Below are 27,517 nucleotides of genomic sequence, written 5' to 3'. Positions count from 1 at the left end.
GCTAGGAGGGACTGCAAGGTCCTAAGATGCATTATGATTTGAGGATGGCCTATTTTTTCAAGTTTACTCTATGCTAGGTCACACTCTACTCCTCATGCGTAAAACAAATCATCTGTAGAGCAAGAGCCATTTCCAGCCATGAGTCATTAGATCCCTTTATGAACTGACAACATAAAAAATGCCAACCCCAGAATAATCTGCTACATGTTTCCTCATTGCACTCATAGGTTGTTGGTCCCTGGTTACCAACCCCTGCATGCTGCACTGGCACTCCGGGTGCCTGGGACTCACTGCAGATTTTCTCCCTAACCCTCTGATGAGATAATGCTATCTCTGTATTTTACAGGGCAACTGGGAGCTACACATAAGTAATCTTCGAAAGACACACACTGAAAGCCCTTGATAGCATTTCTTTACCAACCTAAAGCCCTTGATGGCCAGCCCAAAGCCAGATAAGAACTAACAGCAGCACTTGCACCTGCTTCCAGGGCTGGAATGCTGTGGGCACTGTGCTGTGTACGTGCAGTGCAATCGCAGCACTGATGAGGCAGCAGTGTGCATGGTGTTAACAAGCGGCAATCACACAGACCATCCTCACCCAGAAGCTGATGGGATCTTCAGATAACACAGGGGAATGGGGATTCAGAGACATGAGTGAAGGAAGAGGCCCTGCCGAGCAGGAACCTTTGCAGCTTGTTGAAGAGCTGGGGTTGAAAATGTCAGATAGTGAAGAGCAGATACTGAAATTGGTAACAGACTAAAACAGGGTCCACTGTAATGACGTCCAGACACAAGTCCCCAGTCTGGAAAAGGCCGAGCTGTGGGTCTGAGCCTCCTGTGCAGTGAGCTCTCGTTGGCCTGGTCAGGGGGTTCATAGCAGAACAGCATCTGCAGAGGGAGGGAGCAGGGTTTTTCCATTTCCTCCTGAAATTCGTCCTGGTTTTCCTGCCTGCCTGCTCTCCATCTCTGCTCTGCCCAGCCTGCCGTGAGCAATGAGCGCGTGGCACGCTGCCACTTCGCCATGTCTTTGGGTATCTTTAGTCATAAGGGCTTTCAACATTCTTTGGCTTTTTAAAAAAAGACTCAGTGCCTACATTTTTAAAATCTAATTTACCTTAAAGCGACCCTTTGAAAAAAGCAGCACGGCCCGCTTGTCAGGAACACTAAGGACACAGCTTTCTGTTGCATTCATTCATTTAACCTAGCCCCACTGCGGGCTGCTTTTTAGGCTGGGACAGTCACGCACCGTTCTCACCGTCTGCTGCAGAGCTGGGCCTCTGCTCTGCCCAAACTCAATGAGCCCTTTTCTAGGTTTTCACCCTCAACATTCTTGCTATCAGAAAATAAATCAAAGCCGTGCTGAGTGGTTGGATGCCAGCAGCTGTGAACACTGCTATCACCCCACAGGGCACCACTGCAATGAGGGATGGAGGGAGATGCTACAGCCCTGTATGCTGCTGAGGATGGGCCCAGTTGTAGTTGCCCCAGGGGCTGCCATGTGAAGATGGGAGCCCGCAACCTCTGAGGTTGGGTTTACATAACTCTTCCTGCACAAGGACAGCTGTGCTGGGGAGGTTGGCAGATTCCTGCCAAATTATTCAGCAATGTCTGTCTCCTGAGTTTGGTTATAGATGCTTGATTCATCCTTGCCAGCTCCATGAAGCTGCAGTGTGGGCTCTGAGTGGGGGAGGACTAGAGCCGAAAGCATTTATGTGGAGATGCTATTTTTGCTCAATGTATTTAGTGGAACATCAGTGGCATTTTCATGCCTTGCTCCAGCTCAAGCCCAGTCACACTGGATGCAAAGCAGCGAGGCGAGTGCCTTTCCAAAGCACTCACAGCAGGAAGGGATGGGAAGCCTGTCTGCAGACACATCCCTGGCTTGTCTGCTTTGTTCCCAGTGCCGTAGAGCCGTGCTGCCAACAGGACACCGCAGCAGCAGGGCTGCATTTTCAGCTTTTGAGGTTCTGCTCGTGTGCCAGATTTACACCCACCGCAATTCCAAGAGCAGTAAATGAGGCACAGGGAATGCTGTACAGCATCTTGCATTTCTATATAGTTACATGAGTAGGCTAAACCTGTTCCCTATCGAGGACAGAAATCACAGACTGTGAAAGAGCCTCTAAATTCAGCCCTTTCTGGATTTCACCATTACGTTGGCAACAACAGCCCGGAACCTTCTCCTACCCAAGGCAGAGGTTTCTGCTCCTGGCAGACATGCTGCCCTCTGCCCACCCCCTGCATCCCAGTGGTCCCCCACCCTGCACTGCAGTGCCAGAGCAGCAGCACCGGCCTTCCTGCTCATCCTGTGCAGACTCATTACCTTGGACTGCAGAATGCCTGCAAGTGCAGCACCCCACCACGTCCCTCCACACTGCTGAACCTGCTGCAGGCACACCTGGGCCCAGTGGGTGTCATTCTGTGGGATCTGCATTGCTGGGAGGGACAGAGCAAGGGTGGGAGGTGCTACAAAACTCAAACTGCACCTTGTGGGTGAAAAACCACTTGAAGTAACAAGAATCATCCCCATGCTGCTCTGTGTTTGCAAACGAGGTTTTCAGCTAGCCCTGTGAGCACAATTCAGCGGCAATAAAAGCCAGGCCACTATGGCAGTGTGAAGCTTACCTCTGTTTTAGCAGAAGTGATACAGAACTAGGCCTTCTTCCACTAACAGTGCTCAGAAATGTCTCTTTTATCTTCCTATTTGGGAACTTGAACTGCAATGGAGTTTGACAGGATTATTTTATTTACTCCATTTCCTACAGCAGAGCTATTTCTGGCTGGCTATTGCTACTGCTATTAAGCCGCTCTCATTTTGCTTCCCATCCAACCTGCTTTGCTGCAGGAGCTCAAGGGAAGACAGCAATAGCAATAACCCACAAGCTGGAGTTTACATTGCATCTTGATTGCAAGAGACACATAGAAAGTGCAAGTGAAAGCTCAATGTGTTTCATGCAGTCAGTGATCTTTCTGTGCTGTCAGAAAGCAGGCAAGATGGAGCCCCATCAGGGCTGCTCTGCCATGGGGGAACAGAAAGCACCGCTTGGTGCAGGAGCACTGTGAACCCTTCCTAATTTCCACTGTCCTTCCAGCCTAATGCCACAGCACTTGGGAGCCTGGGGGATATCCAAACTGTTATACTAAACAGAAATAAGAGATGCTTATCTACCATATAATGAAAACCTCGAGCATCCCCCGACATAGGGGATTAATAGTGTGTGGTCCAGGCCTGGATGGTAAGTACTCTGTTCAAACTTAAAGCACCTCTATGTCAAACTGATAAGAAGAGCAGAACCCACGCTGTTAATAAGACATCATCTCTTAGCACTAATATCATCAAGGATTGAATTCACTTGCTGGTAACTACAGGTAACACACCAGAATATGTGTTCTACTTTCCTGGTCACAGACATATCACAGAATCACAGAACTGCAGGGGTTGGAAGGGACCTCCAGAGATCACTGAGTCCAACCCCCCTGCCAAAGCAGCTCCCTAGACCAGGTTGCACAGGTAGTGCAACCCAGGTTGCATATGGTTAAATCAAACTAAAGGCAGCACTCACTTCCTACAGTTCAGTCCCTGCTTCTTTTCCAAAAGGCATTTTTGACTAAGGGTCTCTGTACCCTCTTCTGAAGACAGCACCACATTGTCCTCATGGACACTGATAAGACCCAAACTCTGGTCCAGGAAACAACAGAAGAAAACACATTCAGAGAGTTTGATGCTTACCCAATAGCCAGAAGTTATCCAGCTCTGCAAGGACAGCCTAAATCCTGGGCTCTCCCAGAGACAGTCACACTATTATCGCATCCAACTGAAATCTCACTTCCAAGGACCAGGAAATAATTTCCTGGTGATACTGGGAAGTGACCAATGCTGTCTCTGATGGTGCAATCTGAGACAGAGAAATTTATCTGTAAAGCTCAGAAACCAATTTTATTTGTGAGCATTTCCCCACACAAGTTGCTCTGCAAGACGGTTACTGAAGTTGGGAGCTGGCTGCCTGAGCAGCACCTCCACCTGCCACTGCTCTAATTTATGCAGCCCTCACAGGACAGACTTAAATAAACCCACACTGATGGAGATAACATCTGTTGGACACACTTGAATGCAACCTTCCATGATTACTCATTCTGACAAACCAGGTCTCTGACTGAAGTCCCCTCAGTTACCAGGATGCGTTCAGGACCTGTTGCCATGGGGCAGCAGAGCTCATGCTGGCATCCAGGGATGGGTCTGAGCCCTGCCCCTACACATGATCAATGACATCACTGCTCTGACTTACCTGAGAGCTGAGCTATTGCAATGACCAGATCACTGCAGTTGTATTAATCTGTTCATATATTTCAGTCAGTGTGGTCCTGGTAACGAGTGTACCAATGGCCATTCCTGATGCAAAGGATCAGACAAGTAATTCCCTAGTAGCTGTGTGCACATGTGCCTCAGCTTCCCTTGCAGAAGCCCTGGGACAAATCCAAGAGATGTGGACATGAGGAAGGAGGAGCACCAACAACCAAAACTGTCACAGGGCTTATGAAATCAAACTGTATCTGTTCCATCAGAAACTCGTGAATTGGAGGCTGCCCAGCCACAGGATCCATATGCATTAATGGACAGAATGGAGAGCACAGAGCTGCAGCAGCTGCAAACACCTGCAGGCAGCAAAGGTGGGATGGTGGGCAGATGGCAGCAGTGAAGACCCAAAAGGAGGGAGATCTTGTTTGAAATGTGCTCTCGTCTTCCTGAGGCCTCCCAGGGGATCTAGCACACTTCCATCAAACCAGTGCATCTAGGAGATATTCAGATAAGAAGTCTTAGTTCCTTTTTTACATTAAAAATCTCTTTGACCAACGAACAGTTAACATTCAGCTATCAGAATAATAAATACATATTCTCAAGCAGACTGTGCCGTGATAAAGAACATGTCACACTGACTAATGTGTTGCATCTAAAGGAAAGCCAATATGCAGAAGATTTTCTGAAGAGGAAGAGTCCCTGGGATGTGCCACAAAGTTTTGATCAGACCCAGTGCCAACACAAACCCTGGCAAACACAGGTCAGGCTGGCTGCCAGTTTTCTCACCTGGATGACCAGGAGCACTGTTCCATCAGCTGCTCTGGCAGCCTGCAAGGACTCCATTGCCCTGCATACACGGCGGAGCTGGCAGCCCTGGGCTAGTCCTGACCCTGAGACCTTCTGGAAAACTACAACTTGAACTTTTCGACACGCCCTTCTGCACTCAAGTAACTTCAGTTCCCTGAGGGCTTGTGCAAGTGGAACACAAGAACACATCGTGAGCCACGTGCCACTCTCACACTTTCACTGTGCCTGGTGGCAGGCTGTGCTGCAGATGGCCCCGAGCTGTGCTGCTCTGCCCACCCCAGATGAAGCACCAGCACTGCACAGCCCCCGGCTGCCTGCACCTTGCTGTAAGTGCTGCTTTGCATGGGAGACCCCAGGGTCTCTCCCTCGAGCAGTGGCGTGGAGGGCATGCTGCCAGATGGCTGTGATCTGTAACAGCAGAGCCTGACAGGGCCAGGATGATACGGACTAGAATCAGTCCCACTTATTTTATGTAGAATATGTAGCCCCAAAACGTGAGCTAACGCTCTCTCAGATTCTGTCCTTGAGCAATGCTTCTTAACAATGTTCAGGGAAAGCTCCATCAGGATTGGGAAGTCCAACTGTCAGCCCTGCTCACCTCCTACCCTACCACTCTGGAAAACAGAACCTGTGGCTTGGTGTAGGAGGAGCAGGTGCAGGAGGACGCGGCACAGCCTGGAATGGTCCCTGTGCCCTTGAGTTCAGGCTGGTGGATAAGTGTGCATCCTCTGCCCTCCTGCTTGAACTTGCCATGGAGCTGAGAACCTCCAGACCCACCTCTGCTGGCTCCAACCCTCAGGCTGCTTTCTTGTGAAGGCATCACTTGTATAACGCTGCCACACACAGCAATTTTGGCATAAGTAAGGGAAAAGGACAGTGACTCAGGGGTGCTGTTTGCATACTGATCCCAGCCCTGAGATCCCCCAGCCTGCTGAGAAATACCGAGCAACTCTGCTCGCTGGTGGCTGCAGAGATCCCGGCTCTGGTGTTCCTGGGGGCAGAGGAAGGCCTGACACCCCTCCAGAGCACAGCCTGAATGCTGCCTTATGAATTGGAAATTCAGAGTCACAATCAAAGTTTAGGAGGTCAAGATTAAAAAGATGAAGCCCCGCTGCACGTTTGCAGACTTGTGCTGACAGCTCTCTGAGCATCTGAGTTTGTTATTGTTGCTGGCTGGTTTTTTTTGGTTTTTTTTTTTCCTAACAGAGACAGAAGAGATGTACAAGGCACAACAACAGGGGGTGGAGGGAAGCGCACGCATTCCAGAAGGCAAAATCTCAGTCAACCATGACTCAGGAGAAGAAAGTGCCACCCACCTCTGCCACGCACAGGGCAGAGCCATGCAGCAGCGCTGCGGTGCGCTGAGTCAGGAGCCACCCACACCACCCCTGGCTTCCTGCGGGCACTCCCCGGGGGCTGCATGCCATGCAGGCCCATCAGCTCACCCAGCACATCCCATGTGCCAGGAAAGCAGCCCCGGGTGCATCCACAGCCAGCCCAGGGAACTCCCTCTGCACAGTGCACAAATGGCCATGATGTGCGGGCTGCTGGCGGACGGAGGCACCCGGGAGCTGCGAGCTCCAAACAGCTGTGGTGCTAACAAGTTGGGATCACCTCGGTGGGACTATGGCCATTCAGTGAGGATGCTGCTGCCTGATGCTCCAAAATACAGCTCATCTGTTGCTATCAGTGCCGCAACACGTTGCTTCTGTGCTCCCTTTCTCTTACCTTCATGGTGGGTTTCATGGTGGGTTTCATGGCAGAGATGTCCTCTATAAACCAGCACAGCAGCTATGTGAAGATGAGGCTTGAAATGCATTTCTCTGAGTGACACACAGACACCCCGCTACACACCAAGCTGCTGCCTGACAGTTCTTTAACAGGCAGAAAACACCATTTTAATGCAGTAATTGAGCTGCCTGCCCAAGTGCCAGGCTTTATAGTTTGTACAGAAATTCTAGGGCTATCTAATCCCAGATCATATGCTGCAGCCAAAAGCCAAAAGCAGAAGTGAGGCAATGAGCCAAAATGAGGGGCACATGAGAAAAAGGCATGAAATGAACAAGGGGAGGCTTGATTTGCTACTAACATAAAAATCCCTATGTTATACTCACCACCCTGTAATTCAGTAGCCTGTAGCACTGCCCTCTGCACAGACAGCCAACAGCCACCTTGTCCTAGAAACCACTTTGGATCGGAAAGCGCAATCCCAGCATGTCCTTAGCAGTGCTGCTCACTGCCTGGACGTCCTTACCTTCTTGCAGAGAACCATCTGGTGATCAAAGAGGAAGAAAACACGCTGCTGGTTCCGTCCGTAGGGCTGGTAAATCCAGGACATCTCTCCCGTGTAGATCAGCTCTGAGCTGCGGTCCAAGATATCGTCTCCCTGGAGGGCACAGAGAATGAGGCCGTGTGAACCACCGCTCCCAGCAGGGCATGCTTCTCTTTGTAGGATGCGGAGAAACAACAATTAAATAAGATTTTGGTCCTTCTGCAGCTCTCAAGGCTGCTGTGCCTGAGTTCAGGCCAGGAACTGGAGGTGGGGTAGGATTTCATTTCCTCCAGGTGGGGCTCCCATCCTGGAGGAAATGAAATCGGGTAAGTGTGGACACTCAATGCGTGGTCGTTGTGGCTCAAAGTGCAGTGAGCAAAGCAGCAGAATGGTGGCTCCAGGACAGCCCCACTCCCATGCTGCAACCCCTCCAGCGCCCATCCCATAGGCACCCCCAGCTACAACCCCCAGCCTGCAGCTCCCCTGGCCCCACAGCCACCTCACAGTCATCTCCCTTTGGAAAAGCATCCCAATACATTTGAGATGTCCCTTTGAGTGCCCTCAAGTCACCAGACCAGCTCCCTGCATCACCTGCCCCGGGGCTGCCAACACTTCCCCATGCTCCCACTTCCATCCCCATGCTTTCAGGCAGTGACCACTGCTCTCCCACAGTGCTCTCATTAATAGTTCCCCAGCCCCAAAACCCTGTCGTGCAGGCCAGCTGCCAGCATGCCCTCATCCCATCTCAGCCTCTGGCTAACGCTTGTTTTCCTCTCCCATTTTTTTTTTTTTAAAGTAGTGAGCAGATGGTCTTGAAAACACAGCGCTTTCTCTCCCACTTTCTGAGAGAACAAATGCAGTCACCCTCTACTAATTGGGATGAGCTGGACTTTTTAAAAAGTTAATTAAAATCTATTTATTAGGAATGGGTGAATTCACCACCACCTGCCCCGTGGGCATCTCAGCGCCTCGCTCCAAACGCCACAGAAGGGAGCAGGATGACTTCAGCACAAAGGTAAGGAGCGGGATGGGGGAGAAAGTGGGAGAGGAGTGTTCCTCTTCTTTTTTCGGCTCTGAAACCAGTGCAGTTCTGGCTCTGATACCAAACTGGAGCCAATTCTAGGACGAAAGTATCCTAAAATCTCAGCAAACAGCTTGTAAGGGCTCTGGGGGCACACAGGCACTCGTGCTTTTCTGATCCCACTTACAATGCAGGTGCCTGAGCAACCAGGAGCTCTCCCCAGCCCTCCCTTCTCAGTGAGGATTTCAGACTGCAGGTAAATGTGTAATTAACCTCCCGGCATTGATTGGAAGCAACTGTCTGAGTCCCTGGGCCCTGTGACAACAGCAGCTTCATTAAGTCGCTGCGGCATCATGCAGCAGCAGGGGTTTTCGGGTGCCCCCAGCAAGGTGTTTATGCCCTCTCCATTTCACTCTGTGGCTGTGCTGTTTGAGGGCCCCATCAGGGCAGCCTGTCCAGCACATGGGGTCATTTGGGATGACCCAGTAGTGGGACCTCCAGGGCAGGCAGCAAGACACAGGGATGTGCCATTCCTTCCTCTGCAGGAAGCACACAGGCTCCAGAACTGTGGGCTTCTCTGGCTAAACAGGAGCTTATCTGAAGCAGATTCAAAAAGCCCACGAATGGGAGCTTTTCTGAGAGGGGGCAAGCCTAGGAGAGGCTGTCTGCTAAAAATAGAAGAGCAGCTTTGTCTTTTACTCCTGTGGTAGCATCTCAAGCCTGAGGACACACAGAGGGCTCTGTAAACACTTCTACTTGATTAGCTGGATCCAAACTGTGTAGTCCCTGCAAGCAATATAAAACAAAAAAATTCAGATCTGAAATGATAGGATTTGTATTGCATTTTCTATGCTGTGAAAACAATTTTTACATGCAGTCTATAGGCTAGAAGCAGACAATTTCCAATGCTGGGTTAGCACATTTGGAAATGTCACAGTGCAGACAGTTTGGGACCAGCCCTGCAGCCCCGAGCAGCAACCCCAGCCCATAATAAAAAGCCTCAGGCCAGCCTGGTTGGCACTGAGCATCCAGCTGCAGAGGGCAGGGAAGGAAGCGGGGTCCTCTGCTCTGCATGCAGTCATCAGCACCCCTGCATGTGCGGGGAGCGGATGTGGGCCAGGACAGAGACACTCACGCACAGCAGAGTGATGCATATGTCCTGGGGCTCATCCTGCCTCCTGAGCAGAGGTCAGTGCTTCTACTGCTATGGGAAGGCGGCAATCCCCAGCTCCCCAGCTGTGCTATGGAGACCACCACCCTGCTACAGGTAACCACTCTGCTGTAGGTGACCACACTGCTATAGGCAAACACCCTGCTATAGGCAACCACTGCACCACAAGGAGCTTGGAGGAACTGAAGGGTTTTACCAATGTCACACAAGCAGTGCTGCTGGATGCACGCTCCTCACTGTTACTGCTGGGCACAAAATCCCCTCTCCTAGTTAACATTCAGCAAGCAGGGCTCTCTCCTGCCTGACACTGCTGTTCTTTAATTAGAGATTGACAGGCTGATTAGCACTCTGGGCTACAGAAAGATCAGAAAAAAGGAAAGCGAGAGAAATGTTGTCTTTTTCATCAGGCTCCTTTTTTGATACCTTCTGTTGCTGGGAAAAAAAAATAAAGGAGGAAAAGAAGAAAGCAGAAGGATCTGTTTCAGTCCCTGTTGTGATTTTTCCCTGGGAGGATTTCTCATCAGGCTGTCCTCACTTTGAAAATAGCACGTTGGCTGCATGCATCTTTTTTTCCCCGTGTCATTCTTGGATTCAATAACGTAATATTAGGCCGAAGCCAACTATTATGTATTACATAATTAAGGGCACCGAGTCTTGATTTAAAGGACCAGTAAATAATGAGAATGAGAAGAGATTTAAACGGACAGTTTTCATTATATTTGGCAATTACATATCCTTTACCCTTCATGTAAATTTAATACTCTCACAATCTGCCAAAGTGGCAACCCACGGGAATCTTGGGTAGCAATATCTAGAAATCTGCATAAACCAAAGTAATCTGCTTAAATAGCAGGCTCAGGCTAATCGAGGCTGTGAGCGAGGCTCTGCCCTGTGCCAAACACCCCCCTGCTGCCTTGGGATGGCTGATCCCTCCCGGGGACAGCAGCCATGGGACAAGCAGCCCAGCCACAGCTCGGCGCTGCAAGCAGAGCTGTGCTGAAGGGAACAGCTCCACGGTCTTTCCAAACACACATCTGCTTCCCATCAGCACGGCAGCTGCAGCAGGCACTCAGCAAGTAAGGGTGCACTCGGGGCTGCAGCGGGCACCGCAGGCACCGCCCCAGCAAATGGCATAGAATCACTGAACAGTTGGGTTGGAAGGGACCTCAAAGCCCACCCAGTCCCGAATCCTGCCATGGGCTGGCTGCCCCCCCACCAACTCAAGTTGCCCAGGGTCCCACCCAATATGGCCTTGGGCACCTCCAGGGATGGGGTACCCACAGATGCTTTGGGCAGCACTGCCATGACCTCACCACTCTCTGAATAAAGAATTTCCTCCTCACATCTAACCTGCATCTCTTCTCTTAGTTTTAAACCATTCCCCCTTGTCCTGACATGATCAGACAATGTAAAACATTGATCTCCGCCTCTTCTTCAAGCTCCCTCTGGAGCAGCCCTGCAGCAGCTCTGCAGCACACGGTGGGCTGGCAGAGGCAGGAGGAGGGCAGGGGCTGGCAGCATGCTCCCTGCAGGCTGTGTGGGGCCCCTGTCACTCCTGCTGCCTCCCTCCCTCCTGCTTCTCAGCCACCTGTATAAGCAGCACTGCCCACAGTGGGCTTTGAGGAACTCATTTCTTCAGAATGCCACGGTACACGCACTGCACACACACTGCCAGCTAACCTTTGAGAGCTGTTGCCCAGGACAGGCTCTGTTCGGCCCATCTCACACTGACCCAGAGCAGACCTGGCACACTGCTCCAAGCCTCCTGCAGCTGTGTGCCAGTGCTGCCTGCTGCCTTCACACGTCCCTGCTCTGATCTGACGGCACTGAACCACGGGTGTGGGGGATGTTGCTGAATGAAGGGAAATAGGGGCTGAGCATCAGGAAGCACTTCATAACCACGAGAGCTCTCAGGCACTGAAAGGTCTCCGCAGGAGGCAGTGGAAGCCCCATATTCTGCACCATTAACAACTGAAAGAACAAAAGGCACCAGAGCATCCCGTGTAGACAGGGCAGCACCTCACCAGGTCTGCTAAGACATCGGAAATCCAGAACAAAAAAGCGAGTCACACACAGCAACAGTCCAATGCAGGCCTGCTGGTGAAGACCATGTTCCTACAAATTACACAGGAACACACTTCAAAGCGATGGGGGTTGTTTATAATTCATCTTCCCTTCCCTCCCGATTTGCTCAGCCACTCCACATCACACCAGAGATTCCTCAGGTTTGGTGCCCTGCTGCTGCAGCACCCAGCTGCCCTGCAGTGGGGCTGCCCTTCTCAGTGCCATTCACAATGCACACCAGCAGTCCCCGCTGACCCAGCAGCCTGAAAACAATCCCTGGCTTTGGCAGCTGAAGAAATTCCACATTTTTCTATTGCTGACCCTGTAATTCCCCTTCACGGGGCCATGCAGAAAATCTTGAGGGATTAAAATGACTCCTGAAACACACTAGCACAACTCCATGGGATGCAATAAAGTGCTCAGATTAGCTAAGACATGCTTCCCCTATTTGCTTTAGGATCAGCAATACATAACCATTCCCAACAACACCCCCTCCTTGCGAGAGTATGAGTATAAACACTTTGTAAACAAGAACAGTTCAAATATTCACTCACTAAATATTTGCTTGGTTTGGATTTTTTCCTTCTCTTTTAAAGATCTTTTTCCAACATCTTATCACAAAACATGGGGAGATTCAGAAATCAAGAATCAATTTCAAATCAGAGCATCAACTGTGTTAGAACAGACATTTTTCCAAAGGAAGCATTTCAACCCTCAGACCACATCACTCTTGGTTGTTGCTGAATTAATTCACCGAGTGGTAACTGGGTATCATCTCTGTCTTGTGCACTGGATAAATTTCTGTTCGGGAGAGAAAATAAATGCTGGAGCTGCCTGCTTCTCTCCTTATTCCTACTTCTTTGTACTTGGGGTTGTTCCTGTTTCTCTGTACTTGGGGCTTGGTTTCTTTCTGTTTGTCTCAAGCAAGACTGAGCTGTCCCCAGATCTGTGCTCCACTGCTCACTCCCAGACAGTGCCAGCTGGGGAGATCAGGAAGCCACTGGGACACACAAGGGGATGGGAAGGGAGTGCTTCTGAGTACTGAGGGTAATTAAAGGAGGATTAGGGCCATGGGAAGATGGAAGGGTAATGCTGTGGGTTCCTGCCCCTGTTTCAGTGAGAGTTTAACTGGATAAGCACTTCCAGAAGCTCAAAGTTGACATCGGGTCACCCTCTCTCAGCTGACTGTCCTCTTCCAAAGAAGAACTGAGAGTCACATTCTACTCCCTGATCCAGATAAGCCATGCACACTCCCCAAGGACTGGAATAGATTGGGGATATGTACCAGGAAAGCCTTCTCCCACTCCTGAACAGCCCACCTGCAGGGGAAGAGGGCTGGAAGCCCTGCAGGCTGGCAAGGAAATCCAGCCCAGATGGCCTGGGAGAGGTGCCCTGCAGGCTGAGATCAGCATATGGGGTTTTTGGAGGTCAGCAGCCTGGGTATGCTATGCCTACAGAGCAGCAGCACACATTGAGGAAACACCTCAACACCTGGCACTGCTTTTGATTTCCCCTGCTCTCTTCCTGCATTACACTATAGTTCACTTCTGTGTATTTTGTGTTTGGTTTTGTGCATCCTTCTGGCCATCATACGGATATCTGTGCAGTGGGGTCTGATGGTTCAGAGGTTACTTCAGAGGAAAGAATCAAGCAAAGTTCTCTGTTGCATTTAGATCTCATCCTCTAGTGTTCCCACCCAAAACACAGTATAAGAATGGTAAGAATCGTGTCTTCCTTTGAGCAAGCTGAATTCCTGTTGGATCCAATGACCCATGAGTGGCAGCAACAGCAGTTTCTGTTGTATTAGAAGAAGCTGAAGGATGGTGCTGCAGTATTGTGCTTAAGATCTGGAAAAGTAGTCAAAAAGCCCTTGGAAAAATGATTTGGCAAGTTCCTGAGGATAGGATGGAGATAAAGAATGGGTACAGCTAAGTAGGAGTGAATTATCAAGGATATAGCTAAATAAAAATGAATTATCAACTGAGCCAATGGAAGAGAAGAAGAAACTGCTGTTTCACAGATCCTATGTAGAGGTCACCTTGGTTCTCCACTTGCATATGAATATTCACTGACTTGGAATTGATCCATCTTTAATCTAGACTTATTTACAGCGAGGGTCAGGGCGTTTCTTACAAACAACACACACCAGCTCATCACACTGAATATACTGAAGGCTGAAGATACATCTGACGGTCCTCCCTGAGAGCAGTTTCCTAATACTGAACAAGAGACTGGCTGTCGGCATCAGAGAACTTTCTGCACAGCAAACAACAATAAAACAATGAAGCAAATCATCTGCATTCTCTGCTCTCATCACTCATCAAAATGTAAAAATGAGCTATGATGACTGCATTTATACGTTTTATCAAGAGATCTAGGGCAGAATCTAACCTTTATTATAGCAACAAAACTAATTCAGTCAAGGAAGATACACAAACACAAAGTGATGCATCTGCACTTCTCTTCCTCTATTCCCTGCCTTCCTAGACCATTTTCCAACAAACTCTGCAACTTCCCCACATACTGTAATTGATACAGTGTCATCCCAGCACTTGAATGTGGAGTTAATCCAAACCTTCAGAAGGAAGAAGGAAGGCCATTCCATCACTTGCTGAATACAGAAATCAATGACTTTGTAAAACAGAGGGTGATTTACAAACATCCTCAACTTCGCTATAAAAACCACACTCACACATTACATTCATACCATTCAAAAAATTAAAGGATGAAAAAAATAAAAAGGAGGACAAATGGTTTGTTTGGATTTGCCTTTTCAAGCACATGGCAGAACGTAGCAGAGTGAGGGCCTGGTGAGGAATCCCTGTGCTGATTGCCTCGCCAGTACTTCACAGCTCGTTCATTATTCCCAACTACTCATTGACTTGGCTCAGAAATATCTTTAAGAGGACACACATTTAAAATGTGCAAATAGTATCGATAACTTCAGCTTAATGTCTTGGCTTCCAATCATAAGATCAACTTTCACCATTTTTTTTAACCTGTCGCATCTTGTAGGGCATTTTCTTACCACTTTCCTACCTCCTCCCCAGTCACAAAGCACAGAGCCAGAATGCTTCAAGTTTGATCCTAATCTCACTGCCAGGCCAATAGCACTGCAATCGCAGAAGTTAACTCTGGATTTCTGTCTATGAAATAGGAACCAGACCCTAGATATTCTTCAAAATATCATTAATGTTCTAAATCTTAAGTCCCATCTCCAAAGCCTTCCAGTCTCCTCTGCCCCCGGTTTAATCCCGAAGTCCTCTCCAACACATACCCAGACCAGGCTGTGTGAAATGAGCTACATGGAGTAGGATAATTCCAACAGCTGTACAAACAGACTTCATCTGGGTTTACAGCCCTGAACATGGGTACCGTACCTCCCAGTCCAGAACAGACGCCTGCCACTGAGCTATCTTGTCAATGTTCTCCAGCCTCCGCTTCCGCTCGTTGATCTGCAGAGTCACGTTCCTCATGACGGCGAGAGCAGCAGCCACATACCTGTAGTCACTGTGGAACACAAAAGAGAAGCCCATGAAATGGAGCCTGATGTGCAGTGGAAACACAGAGTCCTACTGTCAGCTGCATACTCTCGCCAAGCAAGAAATGGAGGTAGGATTTGCCACTCGTTATTACAATGCTGTGTTTTTGGATTGGCAACATCTTTCTGGATCACTGAAAAAGGGCAGCTATGCTGCAAACAAAGCAGCATGCATACAAGACATGAAGGCAGCAGCTTCTCAATGGCCTGCATCTGGGAGCCCACTGAGAGCAGTCTGGCCTCTGCCAACCCAATCTTCAACAGCTGTGGATGTCACTCTTAAAAGTGTTAAGGTGCTCACTAAAGGGCATCCTAAGAGAAATGCTGACCATTCTGATCAGCTCTGTCCTTGGGCTCAGACTTTTGTGTTTTTAAGATGAATCTTAGAAAATATTTTTTTGCTAAGCCCCTTCCAGGCCAGGAGGTGACTCCAAGAGAGCCCCAGAGCACTATCCAGTGCCGTTCACTCATACTGAAGACTTCAGGTGAGCAAATTGAAACCATTCTCTCTTTTTCTTGGGCGTGCCTGTGTGTGTAATAACACAGAGTGGAAACGGCTTCCCACCAGGGCCAGCAAAGATGATGATCAGTCTTTTCAAAAAGTGATGCTGAAATCAATGCTATTGATTTCCGCCCTGTGCTTCCAGTTCCATTCCAGGGAACCTTAATGTTCATTTCAATCGGGAAGACAGACAAGGCCAGCTGCCGGAACGCCACCATCATTTATTATCAACTTAAGGGCTGATATTGGCTGCTGACTAATGAGAAAAACTGTGATCTTAGGCAGCTGCGGGGGCAATGGCTTCATTGATTATTGCTAAAGAATCACACCGGTGACAGCTAAAATAGGGGTGAGTGCTGTGAATTAGAGACAAGCTTTAGATCCATTTCCTCGTTTGATCAAAACAGGATAGATACTAAGAAACCACCACAATACACTCTACCATGGAATATTATCTGCTATTTTACTGCTCGTTTTTGGATGAAATCTTGAGATCAATTTCAATTTTTACTCAATTCTTATGTAAAAAAATCCAGCTGACCTTAAAAAATCCTACAAAATTCCAAAGCTGGTCCTTCAGCAAAGTGAAGGAGGACAGAGGATGGGCTGCCTGACATACACATCCCCATGCACAACAAAGGAACTGTTGCACCCTCCCTTCTGTGGCCACCTCTATGAACCAATAACCTGGCTGCATAAGGGAGAAACTGAGCTATGCCAATGAGATACACTACTCAGGTCTTCAAAATATCCGTGAGTTCCTGCAGGGAAATATATCAGTCACTAGAGACAGAAAGGAACTGCAGAGGTAGGGAAAGGTGCAGGGCATGGAGACAGTCATTAATGATCTATATGGAAAAAAAAGGAGGCTGGTGTTAGTGCACCCATTTGCAGAGTGTACATCACTCCTAATTCCATCTCCAATCTGCAGCAGGAGTGCTCAGGACACCAGCAAGCTGGACTTAGGATTTTTGTACATTTACTTCTTATTAAGCTGGTATAAACCTTCAGGAGGTGAACAGATGTGGCTTTGTGAAAAATTCAAATGAACCAGGCTCGAAACAATGAGCAATTGAAGGGAGCCAGGCTTTGAAAACACCCCCATGCCTGCCTCTGTGCCCAGTGGCCAGTGCCAATCAAGCTGGGTTTTATCTCAGTAATGCTAATTCACTAATTCTAATGTTCTATTTGAAGAGAAAGCCCTGTGCACATTCTTCTTTCACGCAGTTAATGAAGAAAGAGTCATGCCTGAACTTTTTGGGCTCCTAGCCCACATCTATGGCAGAGCTGGCAAAACTGAGAAGAAAAAATAACAGAAGCAAGGCATTTGGACGGTGAATTAATAATAGGACAGCACTGACTATAACATTAAGGAAAATAAATAGTTCACTGATTCCTTTGGGAATGCAGTGACCTCTTTCCAGGGGTCAACCAGGGTGCAATTCCAGACTCATGCTATTTGAGGGACAGTGCTCAGGCTGCTGATCGCTGCTCCGCTGCCCTGAGCTGGCACAGGGAAAACATGCAGCTCTATAACATTAGTGAGTAGGAGGTAGCAAAAGGAATGAAATCTCCCACTCTCATATGATCCTAAGATTTGCTTTCATAGGAACTCCTGGTCCTTTCCAAGTTTTGCCTTACTCTGTAAATCACTCAAAAGACTTAAACAGTGTTTTCTACACAGCAAAATTCTAAACAGTGCTTAAGAGGCTGCCAACCCAGCCAGAGATGAGCCCGATTTCATTGTATTAGTCCATTGTAATTCTTTAGCTTCTGTTTCAGACTCGCATTCTAATTCTGAGCACTGTCAGACTGCACATGCACGAGGGCAGCCCAGCACCTGGTCAGTGAGCCCAGCTGAAGCTCCTAGTCAGCTTCTCAGTTTCTATTGCTCTTAGCTGATGTTGCCAGCATCCCAGCCTGCAGGTACCCGGCTTCTCCCCATGTCACAGCATGACACTCCCCCAAAATGACTGCTTTGCTATTCTCAGACTTTGCTCTTCTCATCCCCAATCCCAAAATCAGAGATTATGGCAGCAGAAAATATTCTCATTTGAAGCAGGTAGCTGGGGCAGCCTGGTTTCTGCTCAGCCCTGATGCAGAGACACTTGGTGCTGAGGAAAACATGCACTGCACCTCCCTTTCCCCATCCATGGCATAAGGGAGGTCTGGGACACGAGCTGGGCTGCTGGGAGGATCGGATGCTCTCAGAATGTTAGAATGCTTAAATCAGAGGAGTGAGACCACAAGGGAGTGTGGGGTAACCCACCACATTTCTGTGTTATAAAGCCATCCACCATGAGTGGGGCATGGCCACACTAACCAGATCACAGCATGGGGCTGACACAGGGCTCTCAGTCTGCATGAAACAACTGTTGCTTAAGCACAGGGAAGGTATGAGTCTCATCAGAATGTGACTGTAGCTGACAGCTCAACAGCATGCCGATTTTAAAACATCCCAAAGGTACACACTCAAAATAGTATGCCCTTGTGTAACCACCCTGTCCACATCCTCCTTGGTATCACCACCAGATAACTCAGAGAGGGTCATTTTAAATACAGACCTCTCCTCTCTGAGGCTGGTTTTGTCTCTCCATTGTGAAGCCACATCTAAATTCATGCTGTAAGTACTGTGGGGACATCACATGGATGGTGAGCAAAAGAAGCCACAACATCTGGGATTCTCGAGCTGGTTTCCAATACCCTAACATTTCCATGAGCTCACTCCAAGTTTGACTTGGTCTTGTAAGGAAAGGAAAAAGAGAAATTGGATCCAGAGCTAAATGCATGTCCAAATAGGCAATTATTGGACAAGTGTTCAGCAAGTATGAAGCAGTGGAACTGCTGAACCTGATCAGAGCAAATCAATGTGTTTCTCTGCTCATGTCACTTCTGTGTGCACTTCCAAGGGTGATGTTGGGAAAAAGTAAAAAATCAAACACTTACAGAAGTTTCTGAAACCTCTGCAGTTTTTAGGGCTGCGTTCAGAAAGCCTTATTCTTCTTTTACCTATTACAACTGATATCATAGGTACTACTCTTGAGTCACGCTACACCAGGTAGTCAGGTTGATGGCCCTCATTGCAAAGAAGAGATTCTTAAAATTTTGAGGAAGAAATCAGACTGCCAGGTGCTTATCTGATCCTAAAATCCCAGTGACAAAACCAGAGATGGAAGCAGCCTGAAAAGCAGAACAGGTTCTGAATTCTCCCAAAACCTGAACGTATTCAGGCTGGAGTTGTGGATCCCAGCCCTCCACTTGCTGTGTGTGCTGAGGTCCTCTCTAGGACAAAGAAACGAGCTGCTCTGACCATTGAATTCTAATTAAGTAATTTTTCTAGTGTAACTGGTAGCATCATAAAGTACATCCAAGGGTAATTAGTTCACATGTCTGATTACAAGAGAGATGAGCTTGTCTCCACTGAGGATCGGTGCTTTGAGAAGCTTTTTAACTATCTGCTGAACCTTTGCCCTGCTTCAATTTATACAAGATGTCATGAAGAGAGGAGCTAGACAGAAAAAAACCCAACCCCTGTGCGTGTGCAGAGGCCGTGTGAAGAAGCACTGAGCAAAACCTCTCTGTGTAAGAGGAACACCCCCATACCTGTGATCCTGTGCGGTGTACTTGAGAAGCTCTGCGAGCTGCAGGGGGTATTTGCAGATCTTCTGCACTGGTGTCAGTAGGAAACCGTCTATGGCAATATCAATCATCTGCTGCAACAGACGACAGGCTTCGAAGAAATGCTGGTACCTGCTATCTTTCATCAGCTTGGAAAGCTCCATGCATGCATCCAAATGATTATTACAGTACTCCGAATAGATCCAGAAGCCATCTTGCTGTGAAAGGCAGGAGGGAAGGGATCACACGTCAGTCAATCACCAATATTATGACTAAAGAAAAAGTGATAGTCCTGTAGGAGGAGGAAGGGCTGATCCTGAATTCTTCTCCTCCTCAGAGAAGGTTGCTCTGAGGGAAATGGGAGGAGAGAGGGTCCTGTGTGCTGACACATGGCTGAGGTCTCTGTAAGCAGCAGGTGTGTTAAAGTGGACCCCTCTGCAGTGCTGGGGGTGTTCTCCATTTCAAATTGAGCAGTGCAATTTTCTTTGTAAAAGGTAAAAGTAGAAACAAGCCACACTTCTGGCCTTCGGTAGTACAAGGCAATCTTGCTATTTCTAGAGCTCTTTATCTGAAGGATCATGAAGCAGCTGACGAGTGCTCAGGATCTAGATAGTTCTGAACACCTCTCTACCAGCAGGGAACCTCAGGAACCAACCACTGTGTGGAGTTCCCTGTGGTCAGAGGTTTAGAAAACACCAAAGATTGGAAAAACAAACAAAAAAGAAGCCCACTTGCACACTTGCATGCCTTGTTAGCTTTTGCTGGCTTTCAGCCTCCATGGAAATGAAGACAAGAAGTGTCAGATGTTGCTCTGAATAGCGACAGTAGCTTTTACTATTGTTACTATAAATGAATTGACAGCACAGCCTTAGGATATGAAGCTTTAGCTACTGATTCTCACCAAGATTTCTCCCACTGTTTTTGCACAAAGGTGCAATATGCTGCTGCTGTGGAAGCAAACAGCAGAGGTTGCAGGCTCTGATAAAAGTGAAAAATGTTAACGTTATAATGCAATTTCTCAAAAAGAAACTTGCCTTTTAATTAGAAGAGCAGTGATGCTTAGGAGATACCACAAGCCTCTTCAGGGATGCCCTGCTAAGTTTCACGAATTCCTACTGGAAATATCCCTACCACGTGGACTGTCTCTAATTCAGCCCTGATGTAAGAAACACAGTGTAACCTTGGGTCACAGCACCTCAAATGTACGCTCTGATACAGTTTTCCAGTCTCCCTATAAGAAAAGCCTGAAGCGGCAGGACTGTAATTTTCTTGACATTTCTTGACATATTTACAGCACTGGCCAATCTCACAGCTCCTGCAGCACGTGGCTTATGTAACAGCACGACAGGCAGGGCCAAACCACAGGGACTGCAACATCAGCTCAAATGTCCCCTTCGGTGTGCACTTAGGGTGAGCTACCACCTCACTCCTGGCCCAGCCACCTGCTGGGAAGACAGCAAAACCCCATGGGTTTTTCAACCCTTGCAGATGCACCTCAGTGCCACAACCTGGCTATTTGTACTCCTCTACTTTTTAATGTAACACACAACTAAGGCTTCTCGCTTCTCTGCTGGTCCTCCTTACCTATTCCAACTGCTTGGTCATCCCTGATCTGATTGGGGTGGCTTGTGAAGGGTTTTAAGTCATATTTTGTAGAGAAAAAGAAGGTGAGGAGGATGTGAGGGACACTGCACCTATGTAATATATGAGTGGATATGGAGACATGCTGGGATTCAAATGCGATATGGGGGTTATTCAACTATATGCTTCACTTGGTGTTCCCCCTCCACCTATACATCACAAAGTGGATACAGTGACTATGGAGTAGCCTGTGACTAGAGCAGAACAGAACTATGGATGGCCATTAGATGCTGTGTGGTTCCTGCCTTCTGACTTCTTCTGCAGACCCCCCAAAATAATCCCAGCTCCAGAAACTGAAGTGCCAAATGAACTTACGTGTTCAAGGAAACACGGCCCAATCTCACTGAGATGGGGATCCTCATTGTTGTACTGTTTCTCCAAGTCCCGGACAAAACCCATCTGAAATCTATAGATATCTTCAATGTTCCCAAAGATGATCTTCAGCTGTTCATCACTGAACATATCCCTCCTCTTCCGGCACTGCTTCAAGTAGCCCTGTAAGGAGCAGAACAGAGCAATCCATAAAGTAATCTGAGTACTGAAGCTGCTTTCACATTTTTCTTGAATTTACATCAGCTCCTCTCTACATTCAAGCACACAATAGGCAAAACATGCCCGGAAAGCCCTTTTCTGACAGACAGCATCTCATTTGCAACATTTGGCTCTTGTAGCCATGGTTCTCACCACAACCTGGAGCAGACTTCAGCATCACCCTTGCTCAGGACATGCCAGCGTGCAGCAGGCTTCCCAGCCTGCATCAGGAGATGCTGGCATGGTGTGTACACAGAAAAACAGAGAAGATGCAATGCTGGTTTCTGCCTCAGTGTCCCTCAGCATTTTGCATGAATCAGTTCTGCAAACAGAAAGTTCCCCAGAGATCTCAGCTAGCACAGCCTGAAACTGCTCTGTCCCTACCTGTGCTGCAGAGCACAGCAAAATATGGCTCTGAAGAGGTGTGTTACAGTACAGTGCACCTGTCCCTTCAAAACCCACTGCCTTGCAATACCCTCTATCACACATTTGTAGGCAGCTCCTACAAACGTTGCTGTTCTCACATGCTCTTCAGCAGCGCATGGTGGTACAGAGAAAGCCATGAGGGGCTTTCAGTCCCCTACCCACTCTGATTTCTCTTTTTGGCCACAATAATCAGGGCAGGAACCTGCCAGTCATGCTGAGAAATACCCTGTCAATGCATGGTAACATGGCCTTGCACTTGGAGGCACCTATGGACGATGTATCCACCCAGAGGTACTTCAGCACCATGTGAAATGCTGAAGGCAAACAGCCTTCCAGCCTTCCCTCACTTGGCAGGCACCACATCCCCACACTGTTCCCCTTCCCTGAGACAAAAGTAAGAGGGCTGCAGTGCTGCAAGCACCACACAGCACCAAGGCAATGCAGGAGCTGGGGTGGGAGTTTCAGCTGGCCCCAGCCCAGAGCAGCACGAGCCACAGATCAATGCCATCTAGAGGAGTGCAGCATCATTTTAATTTTTGTTTCTTCTACCCTTCATGAGATTATCCCAAATATGTTATTCCATACAACACAAAACAGGCAGAAATTCTGTCCTGTTTTCTCTGCTGTCACCTTCTGTTGCTTTGTGTCCTGCTCTGTACAAACATCAAACTCTCCCACTGAGTCCACAGTTGTGCAAGATAAATGGAGGAGAGAGGAACAACTGGGATGGAGACAGCTTAAGGAAATTCTCCAAAATAACAGAGGGAATTTTCAGAAGAGCTAGCAAAAGTTCAGATCTCCTGCACTCTGCCCCAGTGCAAGAACAAAATGATCCTTCTTAGTCTTCATTTGTCCATGATGCTCAGTGGTGCTGAGCCCAGCTTTAGCTGGGCATCATACGCTGCTCTGAAGACCTCCTGTTCTAAAAAGATGGAGTGGATCAATATTCTAACAAGAAATGTAACACACCAAGCTCTGCCTGCCTCCCTGCTTTGCAGAGCCTGCCTAGACCAAGAACTTGCCATCCTGGATTCAGCTGAATCATGATGACTTCAAACACGCTTGCCTGAAGCATATATGATCCAGGGGATGTGGTGACACAGAGAGGCTTGGGATGCCTGGGCTGGATTTCTGACCCTGAACTGATCCATGTGACATTGAGCAAATCACTTCACCCCCCTGCACTTTGCCTGTCTGCACAATTTAGACTGGAAACCTTGTAGGCCAAACAGCAGAGGCTACACTGGCCTTTTTCAGGACTGTGGCCTCTTGGTTGGAAAGAGAATAATATGGGGTCATCATGTGATGACTTTCCCTATGTTTATTATATAGGGAAAGAAAAATAAATGAAGGGGAAAAAATGCCAACAGCTCCAGTTAGATGGCTATATTTGGGAGCTCTAGATGCTTAGTCACACAGACGAAGTGCCAGCTGGTGACACACAGCTGCTGGTCCATAATGCAAGCCACTGGAACGCTATAATAAAGTGTCCTTAAGCCTCACCATGTGGTTCTGGGAGGGAGAACTTCAAACTGCTGAATGATAAATGCAACTTCGGCCAAGCTGGCAAAGAACCAGCCTCTGCAATGCCCAGCTCAGTTAGAAGGGTGCCGTTACCCTAACGTGCCTGCTTTTACGGACAGGGAGCTTGGGTTATGGAATACCATCCCCATTTACTAAATCTAGGTCTCCCTTCTTCCAGCAGCTCCTCGATGACTCATTTCCCTGGGTTTCCCTGTCTCATTTTTCGAGGCCAGGAGGAATGAGAGCACACTGGTTCCCATGCTGCAGGACAGCTGAGTGGCAAATGACATTTCAAACTATCAAAGAATAACCCAGAATATTTTCTGTGCTCCATTTCAATTTACCTGCTTGTCTCAGAACAGCTACAAAAAACAGCAATAACTCATAGACCTGCCCACAAAGCCAGGGTCTTCCTTTTGGCCCTGGCTGCAGTGCTAGCAGTGCTGAACAGCTGCTGCAAGGCATTTGTGTCAGCACCTTTGCCCTGCTGCATGCTGCAGGCTGCCTGCAAGCCAGGTTCCCCTCGTGCACATGCTGCTCTGTGCAGTCAGTCCATGGATGATTTATGTGAACATCCTTCAGCCCTGGGGTTGCTATTGGCTGCAACTTCTGTCTTGAAAATCCCCTCTCCTCTTGCTGCTGGTTCATCGCTTTGCCCAAGTCACGTGCCACAGAGAAGCTGAAGCAGCACATTTCTGCACAGACACCTATAATACCATGGGGAGAATAAGTGAATGCACTCAGCTCCCAAGCCTTATCCTCTACCCAGCTTGTGCATGTGGACGTTTGGTTTCCAGCAAAGGGGAGGCTGAAGACTCAGATATAACATGCAGAAAGTGCCAGCTAAAAGGATGCTGCATATTTTTTCCAGTAAATTTACTTGTGTTACATAAAACAACGTCATCTTCCTCCTGCTCATTCCATCAGGTTTGCTCAGAGAAGGGATAGCTGACTGATGAGCAGATGTTGGAGTGTGTTTTGCTCAATGAATACCTAAAAATAGCTGTCAAACTGTCTCCCTTTAAAGTACATTTCCATGTCGTCTCTGAGGTATAGGCCAAACTTAGAAAGTATTTGCAGGAGGTTAAGTGCTAAGTTTTCTAAACCCCAAAGTGGGTTTAGAGACAGTCAGGAGAGGTGGACAATCCATCTGTCCTTCTTGTCCTGCTGAGAGCAAGGGGAGCGCTTGCAGCAAGAACAAGGAGGAGATGACAGATGCTGCAGGCTGTGAGTTAAAAGACAGCTATGGTAATATTCTGCTTTTCTTCCAGCTCTGAGCCAGTCCGGGGGAGATAATGTCCTGCAGACTGCCCTGGCTTTGGACCAGCACCACCTGAACTATCAAAACACTGTTCACTAGAGCAGTGCTCACACATCCAGGTGAGCACTGTGCCTGTACATGCAAAACACAAGAGTAACCCAAGAACAAAGCGGAGGCCGTTTGAATTAAAAAGGCACAATAGAGTTGTGCCTGCTTCCAGGTGGTCAGAAGTGTGAAGCAGTAGGCAACAGAAGTACTGCACATCAGGCACAGACTGCACACCAGTCCTGCTTCACTGCTGTTCCCATTGGCAACATCGATTGTCCTGGGAACCACCTACAGTGTACAGAATCCATCAGGAACTCAAGCTGTTTCCTCAGAAGGACGTAGAAGGAGCCAGCTCCAAAGGAGAAAAGCAAGGTGTGCACAAGCAACGAGTAAAAGGCAGCTACAAGTCATGCACACGGGGAATACACGTATGTATGTATGTCCTAATGAATCTGAATAACTTCCTACAGAACCACCACTCTGCTAGCCACAAATGAGAAACTGGTCACACAGAAGGGCCAGCAGCTCCCCAGATGTGACCCTCTGGAGGTGCTCCACACCACTGCCAGGAGGGTTTTATGCTGCTTGTGCCCAAGGCAGCACAGAAACGCAGTTGTTCTACACCTCTGAGAATGAGTCAGGTTAATGCCACCCAGACCATGTGAAAGCTTATCCCATCAGCTCTGCACAACAGACTCAGCTCAACGTGCTGAGATTGCACAGCCATTCACCACTCAGAGCTGCACCTGCACCAAAGCAAACCTTAGATGGGACTCAGCCAGCATCATTACAAAATAAATTCAGAGTGATATGACCTGGGAAAGAGCAAAAATGCAGCAACGGAAGTTGGCTGCTCTTCCTCCTCTCCTGTCCCTTTGGGCTCACTGCTCCCATCGAGCTGCCCACTGTCCCAACACCTCGTCTGCTCTGCTGCTGTCACCCCCCAGCAGGGACAGACCCCATGCCTTCCTAGGCTCAGAGCCCCAGTGCAGCAGCTGGCTGTTGCTACCCATTATAGAAAGCCTAGTTTTCAGTAGCTGATTATTTTTCTAAGCTCTAACTGCTAAGCCTGAAATTCCTATTGCTGGATATTTCCCTAAGGCTAGATTCTTTTTTCCTTCTTTTCCCCTTGGTGATATTAAAGAATAAAAATCCATCTGCACCGGATAATGCAGCCCAGAGAAAGCTCAGCATTTTGCCCCTCATAAAAATCTTCAAAAATTGTTTCACCATGCAGCAACCAGACCTTCACACTGAGCAAGGGCACAGCAGCAGCAATTCTCAGTGCTATGTGGTTTGCTGAGAGGGGGATTCCCCTCCAAGCCAGCTGCTTTGCAAAGCACAGGTAATTTTCATTCTGGTGCTGGCTAGCTTGTGAGCTCCTGACTTAGCAGGGCTGGTGCCATGGGTATTATGAATAATAACACGGTCTATAATAACAGAGTAGCAGGTTCTGGGAACACATCCTACAGCAGAAAAGAGCAATTGCAGGACTCTTAATCACCTCACAAGGGCTACGATCTTCTGTCAGCAACCTCATATCTTAAGGTGCCTCACTGGCCTCAGGATTTCTTATTGTAATTCAGCAACAGGAGTATGACTGCATGGCTGAACTCAGTGCTAGAGATCAGGCTCAGCCTTTGCCACCAGCCAGCACTCCTCTGCATTCCTCCAGTATGCCATATTGCTGCCATTTATCCTGGCACCTTCAAATAAAAGAGAAAGGGAAGAGGGGAGCATGCCACTGCCAATAGCACTTCTGCATCTCATCAGCAGGTGTCTGGTGTCTCCTTGTTCCTTGGAATAACATCACCCATTGGGAGGAGCTCACGGCATCTCCAACTGCTCTGAGGCACAAACAGGAATGGTCACGCTGTGCCAAAATGTCTGCTACAACTTGAGCTGGCCCCGAGCCTTCCCCAGGCAAACTGATGGCCCTGACTGCATTGATCAAGGGACAGCTCATCACTCTGCAGACAAGAATGCCCACTTCAATCCTCCTTTACTGGCAGCTGAGTCACTTCCTGGTGCTCTACCTCACAGTAGGATTTATCCCTCAACACCATTTTGTACCACACATCTCTTTCACACACTGAGCATGTCATCAGGTGCTGCAAATCAGAGTTTCTCCACAGATGTCACCAAAGCTGTATAGAGGTGCTCCTCCTGAGAATCTTATTTGGCAAAAGGGTGGTGACATGGCCAGGAAACGCAAGTTCAGATTTATTCAGTTTTTCAGTAGAAAAGTGCAAATACAGGAAAAGAAGCGTGATGCAAAAAAAGTTCCTGCAGCTTTTCTCTTCTTTAATGCAAAGCCCTCTGACTGAAATAGCACACTGAAATTAAGCTCATTTGTTTCCAAATTGAAATCCCAAGACTCTTCCATATTCGAAAAGCACCACAGTTGCTTTTTTGGTTGGCTGCTTTGCCTTGTCAAAAGAAAAGTAGCAAGTATGAAGGGAGAAGGAAGACATTTTCTAAGTAGCATTTTGCAAAGGGCTTCACCACACTGACTCTGGAAAAACTGGGCATGGGCTCATGGAATCCCAAACCTCGAGAGGGATGAGCAGAAAGCCCCAGACTGTGATTTTTGTGCTAACAAACTTCTCCCTCTCCGTAAGACAGTGCCCAGGCTGTCCTGCAGCGCACTGAGACACAGCCGTGCATTCCCCTTCCCAAGTACCCAGCACTACAGGCACTATGCTTCTCGTGCAGCTCCTGGTACTAGGGCAGCAGGACACTGAGGAGTTGTGGGAGTTAACTGTGCATAATGAAAAACCATGCTGAGGATGT

General features: G+C 48.2%; 1 protein-coding gene across 5 annotated transcripts in view; it reads right to left on the bottom strand.

Annotated features, from left to right (window-relative positions):
* The window catches only part of ARHGEF9 (Cdc42 guanine nucleotide exchange factor 9), a 157,476-nt gene that overhangs the window by 20,398 nt on the left and 109,561 nt on the right, over positions 1-27,517 (bottom strand). For all 5 annotated transcript variants that reach the window (XM_065729582.1, XM_065729581.1, XM_065729585.1 and 2 more), the window contains 4 exons: positions 21,250-21,429; positions 19,279-19,511; positions 15,013-15,142; positions 7,359-7,490 (listed from right to left, as the gene is read on the bottom strand). In XM_065729582.1, the coding sequence (XP_065585654.1) occupies positions 7,359-7,490; positions 15,013-15,142; positions 19,279-19,511; positions 21,250-21,429 (675 nt within the window). The remainder of the gene's footprint in view (positions 1-7,358; positions 7,491-15,012; positions 15,143-19,278; positions 19,512-21,249; positions 21,430-27,517) is intronic.

Source organism: Cyrtonyx montezumae, unplaced genomic scaffold (assembly GCF_038088225.1).
Source record: "Cyrtonyx montezumae isolate F1298 unplaced genomic scaffold, pur_monq_1.0 scaffold_11, whole genome shotgun sequence".
In the NCBI taxonomy this organism is placed as follows: Eukaryota; Metazoa; Chordata; class Aves; order Galliformes; family Odontophoridae; genus Cyrtonyx; species Cyrtonyx montezumae.
The sequence above is the reverse complement of the archived record's forward strand: the minus strand, read 5'-3'. Positions and strand labels throughout refer to the sequence as shown.